The 12279-nt window shown below is 36.0% G+C and overlaps 1 protein-coding gene across 1 annotated transcript in view; it reads left to right on the forward strand.

The window, feature by feature from the left end:
- The window catches only part of GABRG2 (gamma-aminobutyric acid type A receptor subunit gamma2), a 129935-nt gene that overhangs the window by 40265 nt on the left and 77391 nt on the right, over positions 1-12279 (forward strand). Inside the window, exon 6 of the mRNA XM_052643029.1 lies at positions 3360-3497. Coding sequence (XP_052498989.1) covers positions 3360-3497 — 138 coding nt within the window. The remainder of the gene's footprint in view (positions 1-3359; positions 3498-12279) is intronic.

The following is a 12279-nucleotide window of genomic DNA, read 5'->3' on the forward strand; positions in this document are numbered from 1 at the left end:
TTTTCTCCCTATGTGGGCTTCCCTGGTGGCTCAGATAGTAAAGAATCGGCCTTCAGTGCAGGGGACTTCGGTCTGATCCCTGGGTTGGGAAGATCCTCTGGAGAAGGGAATGGCTACCCACTCCAGTAGTCTTGCCTGGAGAATTCCATGGACTAAGGAACCCAGCGGGCTACAGACCATGGAGTTGCAGACAGTTGAGCATGCCTGAGCAAATGAACAGAAACAGCAAAATAACAGAATAGAAAATTACCTCCTCTGTCTGGAGTTCTAGTAATATGTAAAACTAGTTATCTGCCAGTGAGCAAAAGACTGATTTGGGGGTCATGTGAAACTGAAAGTCGCTTGGTCATGTCCAACTCTTTGTGACCCCATGACTGTCCATGGAATTCTCCAGGCCAGAATACTGGAGTAGGTAGCCTATCCCTTCTCCGGGGGATCTTCCTGACCTAGGAATCGAACCAGGGTCTCCTGCATTGCAGGCGGATTCTTTACCAACTGAGCCATCAGGGAAGCCCTATTGGGTTCAGTTAAAATCCCAATCCCATCACTATAGATATGAACAAATTATTAAATCTCTCAATGAGTCCACAACAGGTGCCCATAGAGGTTATAAGACCTGCCTCACCTCAATATTGTTTTGTTCATATAATATATGTAAAATGCCTATGCTACCTCCCACATAATAAGATTCAATCAGAAGCTGTATTATTTTATTTATTATTATTATTATCATGAGATTGTATACCCTATAGCAAGAAGATCCTTGATGATTCTAGTAGGAATTAAGCTTTAGTAACCTTCATAGGTATTTCCTGCCTAAATCAAAAACAAGCCTCATTTTTCCCCACATTTGCCTCACTATTTGTTCTGTATTCATGTTAGATTGCTTATTTCCTCCATATTTCTGAACTCTCAATTGTGTATATTGTGTAGAAGGAAAGACTATGAATTTTAAAAATTTAATATATGTATAATTTATCAGCCAGGGAGTAATGGAGATGCCTAAAAAGAAACTGAATCATAATAACAATACTTTCAAAAAAAGATTGGAAAAGCAATCACCTGTTTTGACAAACATTTCCAGAGGGAAACAAAAAGCAAAACAAAAAAAGCAAAACAGAGGGCACCAAAGGAAAAATTCCTTGTATATTTTATATATATTGAGAAAAGTTCTCATTATAAATCTTATTTCATATGTTTTACTTATCCAAGGATAGACTATTTTTAAGTGAAAACTCCCCTAAGCTTTAGGATGTGGTATTTACTTTCTTTTAATTTCCAACTGAGACTACTCCTCTCCTGAGCTAGGTGAAACTTAAGAAACAATGATTTCTGTGCCATCAGGTTGCTGATTGACAATTGTCTTCTGAGCCCCAAATCAACTTAGTATTACTTATTGCTATCAAAACAATTCAATCACCAACATATTCTCCATAGGAAGTTCCTTAATATTATCATTCTTAAATTCTCAGTTTTCATCACATCCTGCACTACCACCCTCTCAGTAGCAACCTGGGGATCCTGCTTTCTTTCTTTCTTTTAAATTAATAAATATAGTGGGCAAAAAGTTGAACCAAAACCAAAGAATAAAAGAGACAAGGGATTTTATTCCAAGGAGTCAATCACCCTCCATAATCAAAACTTACCTTTCCATAGAATTATTAGAAGACATACAGTGGAAAAGATTTCTAGTTTTGTGGTCTATCTATTTTACTTGAGTTTACCCTACACTTTACTTAATAGTAATGTTTATCCATTCAACAAATACATATTGAAAAGCAATTCCACAAAATAAGTATAATCACCCCCATGTAAGTACACCCATAGGTAAACAAATAATTTGGAATAAAAATTAGAAACTTGTCTAGGGTATTATGGAAAAGGAAAGCAAGGAAAAGTTACTAATGATCACTACATTATCCATGTAACATTTGTTTCATGAATGCTTTCTGTTGTTTTGGCTGAACATGACTGAACCTTAAAGAATCGACATAGGTATCTTCCCCTTGGCATTTCTACTTACTACTTTTAATTATAGTTGTATTTTTTTTTTTATTTTTTTATTTTTTTAATTTTAAAATCTTTAATTCTTACATGTGTTCCCAAACATGAACCCCCCTCCCACCTCCCTTCCCATAACATCTCTGTGGGTCATCCCCATGCACCAGCCCCAAGCATGCTGTATCCTGCGTCAGACATAGACTGGCGATTCAATTCTTACATGATAGTATACATGATAGAATGCCATTCTCCCAAAGAAGCCTCAACAAATTGAGTGTGAGAATAATAGAAATCGTTGAGGTAATTTTTTCCTTCTACTCCAAGGACATGCCCTGTACAGGGATTTGAATCTTTTTTCCTTCTACCCAGGGACTGAACCTGTGGCTCCTGCCACATCTCATGCATAGCAGGCATATTCTTTACCTCTGAGCCATTGGGGACATCCCCAATTATTTTCTGTTTCTACATGACTCAGAATCTCATGCTTTTTAGTCCCTTTCACCATAAACAATATCCTGCATATGTAGTGAGAGGAGAGTGAAAAAGTTGTCTTAAAGCCCAACATTCAGAAAACTAAGATCATGGCATCACTTCATGGCAGATAGATGGGGAAACAGTGGAAACAGAAGCTGACTTTATTATTCTGGGCTCCAAAATCACTGCAGATGGTGATTGCAGCCATGAAATTAAAAGACGCTTATTTCTTGGAAGGAGAGTTATGACCAACATAGACACCATATTAAAAGGCAGAGACATCACTGTGTCAACAAAAGTCCGTCTAGACAAGGCTATGGTTTTTCCAGTGGCCATGTATGGATGTGAGAGTTGGACTATAAAGAAAGCTGAGTGCCAAAGAATTGATGCTTTTGAACTGTGGTGTTGGAGAAGACTCTTGAGAGTCCCTTGGACTGCAAGGAGATCCAACCAGTCCATCCTAAAGGAAATCAGTCATAAATATTCATTGGAAGGACTGATGTTGAAGCTGAAATTCCAATACTTTGGCCACCTGATGCGAAGAGCTAACTCATTTGAAAAGACCCTGATGCTGGGAAAGATTGAAGGCAGGAGGAGAAGGGGATGACAGAGGATAAGATGGTTGGGTGGCATCACTGACTCAATGGACATGAGTTTGAGCTCTGGGAGTTGGTGATGGACAGGGAAGCCTGACATGCTGCAGTCCATAGGGTCACAAAGAGTCAACACAACTGAGCGACTGAACTGAACTGAATGCCTTTAATACAGGATCACCATCCAAGTCACAACTATTTGGTTATTTCCCTCAGTGTATTGTTCATAGAAAGTGGTTGCTATGTATATTCATTTTTAATAATTTTAAATGTTTTCCTATCTCATGGCAGATGGCTATCCACGTGAAGAAATTGTCTATCAGTGGAAGCGTAGTTCTGTTGAAGTGGGTGACACAAGGTCTTGGAGACTTTATCAATTTTCATTTGTTGGACTGAGAAATACCACTGAAGTAGTGAAGACAACTTCTGGTAAGATGCACTTGAAAATAATTTTAAATGACCTTTCCAGAGTTTAAATTCTGGTGTAAATGATTTAGAAGCTTTCAGTACTTGTCTAGAAATGATATTCAGCCAATTAAATGCGTTAATTTACTAGAGACAACTATAATTGGTATTCTAGCACAATACATAAACATAAATGGATTTTATCAGTTTAAAGCAAGTTAGATTCAAATTGGATAAGTAAATCATTTGCTTAATTTCCTTTAGAAAAATCAATGTCTATTATTTAAAAAGAAAATATTTATTAGGCATAGATATAATATTTCTTTTAAGAAATATGTTTCATAATATATTGAAATAGCTGCATTTAAAATATCACATGGAAATGAAGCAACTGACAAAGAACTAGTCTCAAAAATATACAAGCAACTCCTGCAGCTCAATTCCAGAAAAATAAATGACCTAATCAAAAAATGGGCCAAAGAACTAAACAGACATTTCTCCAAAGCAGACATACAATGCCTAACAAACACATGAAAAGATGCTTAACATCACTCATTATCAGAGAAATGCAAATCAAAACCGCAATGTGGTACCATTTCACATCAGTCAGAATGGCTGCTATCCAAAAGTCTACAAGCAATAAATGCTGGAGAGGGCATGGAGAAAAGGGAAGCCTCTTACCCTGTTGGTGGGAATGCAAACTAGTACAGCCACTATGGAGAACAGTGTGGAGATTCCTTAAAAAACTGGAAATAGAACTGCCTTATGCCCCAGCAATCCCACTGCTGGGCATACACACCAAGGAAACCAGAATTGAAAGAGACACGTGTACCCCAACGTTCATCACAATGCTGTTTGTAATAGCCAGGACATGGAAACAACCTAGATGTCCATCAGCAGATGAATGGATAAGAAAGCTGTGGTACATATACACAATGGAGTATTACTCAGCCATTAAAAAGAATACATTTGAATCAGTTGTAATGAGGTGGATGAAACTGGAGCCGATTATACAGAGTGAAGTAAGCCAGAAAGAAAAGCACCAATACAGTATACTAACGCATATATATGGAATTTAGAAAGATGGTAATGATAACCCTGTATGTGAGACAGCAAAAGAGACACAGATGTATAGAACAGTCTTTTGGACTCTGTGGGAGAGGGAGAGGGTGGGATGATTTGGGAGAATGGCTTTGAAACATGTATATTATCATATGTGAAATGAATCACCAGTCCAGGTTCGCTGCAGGATACAGGATGCTTGGGGCTGGTGCACTGGGACGACCCAGAGGGATGGTCTTGGGGGGGAGGTGGGAGGGGGGTTCAGGATGGGGAACACATGTACACCTGTGGTGGATTCATGTCAGTGTTTGGCAAAACCAATACAATATTGTAAAGTAATTAGCCTCCAAGTGAAATAAATAAATTTATATTTAAAAAATATCACATGGGAAAGATTAACTTTTCAAAAATGCAGAAAAGTGACCATAGTATATATGGACTAATTCTCTATTCAGTAGTGAAATGGTTTAAACTGGCTCACTGTGAATAAGGGACTGGGTTTTGGTATCAGACAGGCCTGGGTTCAAATCTCAACTCCATCAGTTACCAACTATAAATTTAAAGAAATTACTGAATTTCTCAGGAGACCAGCCTCCTCAGAGAAACAGTGTGCACAAAAAGATCTGCCTTATAGGCATATTACATGTATGAAAAAAAAAGATAAAATGCTTAGAATAAAACCTGACAGCGAACATTCAATAAGTGGTATTGCCTAATAATATTGATTCGAATTATCAAGTACGTCTGGGGCCTAATGTGGTCAGGGCTTCAGTTTTTTCAAGAAAAACTAAAAATCTATAATCTTATATCAACTATCATAATTTTAACAGTATTAAAAACATGTGGGACAAATCAGACATATTTCTAGACCGTATCTATCTCACAGGTGGGTATAGGTTCATACAAACACTTTGCAATGCTGAGAACAAACTCCATAAAAATTACTCCAGCTACTCCTTTTTAAAGCTATGTGAATTTGGACATGTCCTAATTTCAAATATAAACGTTATGTTCACAACTTACCATCTATTAAGATATATCTTTTTATATTTGTTTCCTTAAATCGCTTTCTGATTATTCATTTACACATACTAACTTTTCTTCCCCTGAAATTCATAGGACATAGTTTTGTGTTGACTAAAAAGCTTTGGTCTACTGTACAGAAAGAAACAAAAACCTAGACAAACATGGAAATTTAAGATTTGACCTTCATAAATACCATCCTTTAAATCAAAGCTATCTGGCCCTAATATTGTTTTTGGCATTTTCAGCTTTCTTAAAAAAAAAATTAAACAAAACTCTTAAACAGCAAATAGAATCCAAAAGAAAATCAAAGAACTGCTCTAGTCTATTTTTTAAAATGTGGCCTTATGTTCTCTTATTCACTGGAAATCCTGACCATCAAGTACTAGAACAGTCCTTATTTTGGTCCCCATTAACAGATTCAGGCTTGTCTTAGAACAGGTCTTCCATCTGTGAAAGAACATATGTAAAAATATTCTCTAAGTCTGTGTACTTCCAGAACAAGAAAAAGGGTGTTAAATTCTGCTGTGTATGCATATCTCTATAGTTATTATAGCACCCTAAAACAGAACCCACAAACTTATGACTAGCAGATTTTTTCTTTAGTCACTTGAGCCCAGAATGGCCTTAAAACCAACTAATGGTCAGGGAAGTGTTGATTTGATATCACAAGGTTTAATATCATCCCCTCCCCAAAGTCTCATACTGAGAATGATGAGTATTTACTGTCTAATAAGAGATACTTCCAAAAGAAAATAATCTGTTTACTTAAAGCATGGCAAGGAAATTTATCAAGATATCACTAAACTACTTTTCTTCCTAGAGAAATCAAAGCAAGCCTGTATTGATATCAGAGTTGATACTGAATAGCATCATTTAGTTGGAGTTGGCCTGCATCTTGGTCTTTTTGTCCACTCTCAGCTCTTGCTGGTTTGTTTTTTTTTTTTTTGTGTGCGGTACCATTTCAATTGCCTCTGAGGTAAAGGACTGAATTGAAACTTAACGCCCATGCTGAGGAGCATCTTGATTCTTGTAATAGTTGATTGTGTAATGATCAAAAGTTTCTGTGTGTTACTTTGTTTTATTTCTGATGCCATTCTTATCTTCAAAGCATTGCTCCATAACTAGTTAATACCTACAAGGAAGTTACATTAACAACTTTCTTGGGAAGTTATCAGAGGATCACAATTATAGAGTTTTTGACTTCTGGTCATTACAAACAATGTGGTTTCTCTTAGATTTACAGCAAATGTGTCTTCTTTCGAGAAAACTGTCAAAACTAGGTAAGAATATTACCTAAAATTTTGCCGAGTTTACTGTATAAATTTCTAACCTTCTCTCATTCAAGTTTACCTTTCATGATTTTGTTATATCTAAGTAATGATTATTCTGTGGGTTCCTTAGTATTTTTTCTTTAAATTGATTCCTTGTTATTAATAAAATGAATTTTTAAAAGGGAAGTTCATATTGGGACCATAATTGGAAAATAAGAAACATTTGACATGAATAGAAATTGATTAATATGATGAAAAATAAAGAAATGCTCTTAAATTTTCAGTGCACATATTTGTGTTTCCCAGACTCTGAATATGTTAGAAAAGAAAGAGAAAAAGGAAAAGATAACTAGCACCTAAGTAAAACACTTCTTTGATTTAAACTGAAGGATAGAAGAAGCAGGAAGGAATTTTCTTACATATAATTCAATGCTGTGTGATAATTCTATATACACCACGTGAATCATCTTTATCACTTATCTGCATTACTCGAGAAAAATATTGTCTTGGTGGTGGATTGATAAGGCTTGAAGAATACCTACAATCCATAATCAATACATCAAAATAGACTCTGGATCCATGGTTTCTCTGCAAACCATCTCTTCCTGATTGTTCTATATCTGGTAACAGCACCATCATTGTCCCAGTGAGCCAGGCGTGAACACTCAAAGTCACATGTCTGCCTCCCACATCTAATGAATCACGAAGGCACTTAGCCCTCTGAAATATCTTGTGTAACTGTCCTCTTTTCCATTGCCACTGCCACTGTCCTAGTTCACGATTTTATCTTTTCTCATCTGGACTGTGTTGGGAGCCTATTAAACTACGTTCCTGCTGTCAGTCTCTTTCCTACAGCCTATCCTTTATACATTAATCATAAAAGCTAGCACTTACTGAGCACTAAGTACATGTACCATAGCAAACATATATATATATATATATATATATATATATATATAAATGACCTACTTTAATTCTTATAACTACAGTCATATTTAGTGTCATTAACACTGAGGGTACCACTGTGGATAAGGAAATAGAATTCTAGGGGTTCGTTTATTACAGGGATCAGAGACGGCAGCTGGGACATGAATTCAGGCGGTTTGCTTTCAGACTCACGCTCTTAGTCACTGCACTATTTTTATTTGCACTGTGGCCCAGTGAGTCTTCCTGAACCACAACTTTCCTCATATCCCAAGAATTCAGGAGATTCAATTAAGCACAAGCTATAACGGGCTTCCCTGGTGGTTCAGTATTAAAAAAATCCTCCTGCCAAGGCAGGAGACACAGGTTCAATCGCTGGATTGGGAAGATCCCTTGGAGAAGGAAATGGCAACCCATGTTTGTATTCTTGCTGGGAAAAGGCCATGGACAGAGGAGCCATCAGGGGTCCATGGGGTCGCAAAAGAGTCAGACATGACTTAGTGACTAAATGACAACAACAATAAAATTTGTTCCTGATATATAAGACCCTGAGATCTTGGGAACTTTCCAGCTTGGTTTTCCATAATTTCCCGGCTGGTAACATAATTACTATGTCTATGTTTTCCTGAATATAAATAGCCAATTCTATATACACATTGAATTTCAATCTCTTCTCTTTTGAATGTCTTGTCAGCTTATCCATACTTTCTTTATGAATTTAAAACATAAATAAATGGTTTATCTTCGATGAAGCCTTTACAGATGGTAATGCCCAAACAACCTGGAGCAGTTTTTAAGAATGTGCACTCTTAAAGCCGGCAGCTCAGGTTTCAACATTGATTTGTATACATTACAGAATATATCAAAGTTTAATATCATCAATGTTACAGGGTTACTCTCAGGAATAAGTAAAATAATCCATTACAAATACTTAAAACTATGCCTAACACATAGAAAGGACTCATTAAATACAGGGCACCATCATCATTACCAAATTCAGAGCATTTTTCAGGCAGCTTATAAAAACATAATTTCTGCCTTGTTTTTTTTTTTTTTTGGACAGTTGTTCCCTCTTTTCTTTTTCTTGTTTTTTTTTTTTTTTTTTTTTTTTTTTTTGGAAGGTTGTTTGCCTTTTTTTGGCTTCCCTGGTAGCTTGGACAGTAAAGCATCTGCCTACAATGCGGGAGACCCGGGTTTGATCCCTGGGTCGGGAAGATCCCCTGGAGAAGGAAATGGCAACCCACTCCAGTATTCATGCCTGGAAAATCCCATGGACTGAGGAGCCTGGTGGGCTACAGTCTACGGGGTCGCAAAGAGTCAGATACGACTGAGCAACTTCTCTTCCCTCTTTTCTGCCCTCTCACTCCAATCAGTCTTCCCAGTGGAAGCCTTCTTATAATCATCTTTGTATCCATGATGCTATTAGCCTGGTGGTTTGCTTAGAATTGTTGATTTGTAGGTAATTATAAAATGGATTGCTTGTGACAATTATATTGATATAGCCATAAAATTTATCTCAAATAAGCAATGCAGAACTCTCTTATTTATTTTTTCCATTACTCATTGTTTACTTTGAAGTTGGAGATCTTGGTCTTTCTAGTCACATTGCCATGGCCAGTTCACCAAATTGTCTATATGATATCAATATGGTATCAAGCAGGGCTTTATTCCTGATGTTAGTGTTTTGAAATGTGGGCTAGAAAAATAGGCAAATGAGTTTCTTAGGGGAACCTACATTCTTGGGATCCCATTGCCATTATTATGAATCAAAAAGAAATATATCATGTTGTTCCTACATTAGAAAAATGTTGAATCTTCTTTCTTCTAGTTTTACTGAGATAAAATTGACATACAGAACTGTATAAGTTTAGGGATTCCCAGGTGGCCCAATGGTAAAGAAACTGCCTTTCAATGCAGGAGACGCAAGAGGCACAGGTTCTATCCCTGGGTTGGGAAGATCCCCTGGAGAGGGAAATAGCAACCCACTCCAGTATTCTTGCCTGGAAAATCCCATTAGGGAACCCTGGGGAGCTATAGTGCATGGAGTCACAAACAGTCGGATATGTCTGAGCAACTGAGCATACACTGTTTAAGGTATCCAGCATAATGGTTTGCTGTAGATAGATTATGAAATGAAATGATTATCTTAATGACTTTAGTGAACATCAATCATTTCATATAGATAATAAATTAAAGAAACAGAAAACAAAATTTTTTCCTTGTGATGAGAACTCATAGGATTTACTCTTTTATAAATATAACATGTTTTTGTGTGCTATAATTACCACATAGCAGTGTTAATTATATTTGTCATGTTGTACATTACATGTCTAGTACTTATTTATCTTATAACTGAAAGTTTGTACCTTTTGGCTACATTAATCCAATTCTTCCTCCTCCCACTTCTAGTAACCACAAATATCTCTTTTTTTGAGTTTGTTTGTTTTTAAAGTATAATTGCCCTACAACACTATGTTAGTTCCTTGTACACAATACAGTGATTTGATATTTGTACACATATCAAAATAATCACCATGTTAAGTCTAGAAAACCATTAAATCTTCTGTATCATCTTTAGAAATGTAAACATCATTGTTTCATAATTTTTGGTATTCCCATCACATTAAATATTACTTACCTCCTTCTTGTCTTTAATCCACCTTTCCTGGCTTTGATTTCCTGTGCAAGTTATGTTTTCTTGATTCTATTAGAAGAAATGCATAAATGCTAAAATTAAACTGAACTGCTAAAAGATGAACTGCTAAATTCACCTTACTTTTCAAGAGTGGTATGCAGACCACAATTTTAGAAAACCAGCTCTGTGGATGAAGTTCATGTTAATTGCTTGATTTCTAAAGTGTATGTAATCCACCCTATAGCTTCAAACCTTGTCCATTATTCTCCCACCATTCCCTTGATTGTCCTGAGGTTTTTTGGATGGGCTATACCTACTTCAGATCTCAATGCTCTATTTTTTCTTCATACTAAGCTCAAGTTTAAACTTCTCTGCTTATATTATTATATACCTACTGGCCAGATAATTCTCCAAATAGGAAAAAAGAAAAATAGCTCCCACTTTCTAGGCTGTATTTTAATCTATATGTCTTTGGCAAACCAAGGAGACACATGTAAAGCTACTCATCACTGAAGTAAACTATTTGGGGAGAAATAAAAAGGGTAATCAAAACATAAAACGTTAATGGTAATTTTTTCATTAAGAAGTTTGGAATGAACAACATAATAAATCTAAATGATGGAAGAGAAATAAACAACTTCAGCACCAGTCTGACAGTCTTCAGTTTTTGAGTCACAGTAAGTTGCGAGCCCATTTTAGTCAATAATAAGCTTTTCAAACTACTTGAAGCAACCTAATGTATTAAATTAAATCAGTATGAAAGACTGCAAAGATTTTTATTTTTAGTCTTCAATTTAGAAAATTAGTTTTGGTTTCAGGAGAGGAAAATGAATGCATTATGTAAAGAAAGCTGGGCCAGGAATGGCCAAGGAGAAGTCATTTGTCCTTTCTGGGATGAAAATTCCTTATTTATAAAGATAATGTATTTGACTAGATGCTTCTTTAAAGTCCTTAGACTAGTTTATACTCTTTGATATAACCAAGATTACACTATAGATGTCTCAGGGTGGGAGCAACTTTCTTTATAGTTGACATTTTCCTAGAATTTTTCGCTTCATCAAGTTTTCAACATTTACAAGGTGAGTCAAATGCAAAAATATACTCCTTTAGACTTTTAACTTAAAAAAGATGACATTCCTATTCCATTTAAAAACATGTTATTAATGATATGACATTGAGTTGGTGATGGACAGGGAAGCCTGGTGTGCTACAGTCCACGGGGTTGGGAAGTCGAACATGACTGAGCAACTGAACTGAAGTAATTAATATACTACATTTAAAAATCCCACTTTAGAATGCAAGTTGGTGTAATTATCATGGAAAACAGTATGAAGGTTCTTAACAGTATGAAGGTTCCTTAAGAAGCTAAAATTAGAGTTACCATATGATCCAGCAGTTCCACTTTAGGGTATATCTGGAGAAAACTCTAATTTGAAAATCTACATGCACCCCAGTGTTCACTGCAGCACTGTTTATGATAGCCAAAACACGGAAGCAAACTGAATGTCCATCAGTAGGTGAATGGAAAAAAAGATGAGGTGCATATATACAATGGAATGTTACTCAGCCATAAAATAGAATGAAATAATGCATTTTGCAGCAACATGCATGGACTAAAGATGATCATGCTAAGTTAGATAAGTTAAAATAGAAAGACATATGCCATATGATATCACTTACATGAGGAACCTAAAATACGATAAAATTAACTTATTTACAAAACAGAAACACTCACAGACATGGAAAACGAACTTCTAGCTGTCAAAGGTAAAATGTGGAGGAGGAATTAATTAGTAGTTTCAGATGAGCAGATACAAACTACCATATATAAAATAGATAAACAACAAGGTCCTACTGTAGAGTATAGGGAACTATATTCAATGTCATG

Source organism: Budorcas taxicolor, chromosome 7, assembly GCF_023091745.1.
Source record: "Budorcas taxicolor isolate Tak-1 chromosome 7, Takin1.1, whole genome shotgun sequence".
In the NCBI taxonomy this organism is placed as follows: Eukaryota; Metazoa; Chordata; class Mammalia; order Artiodactyla; family Bovidae; genus Budorcas; species Budorcas taxicolor.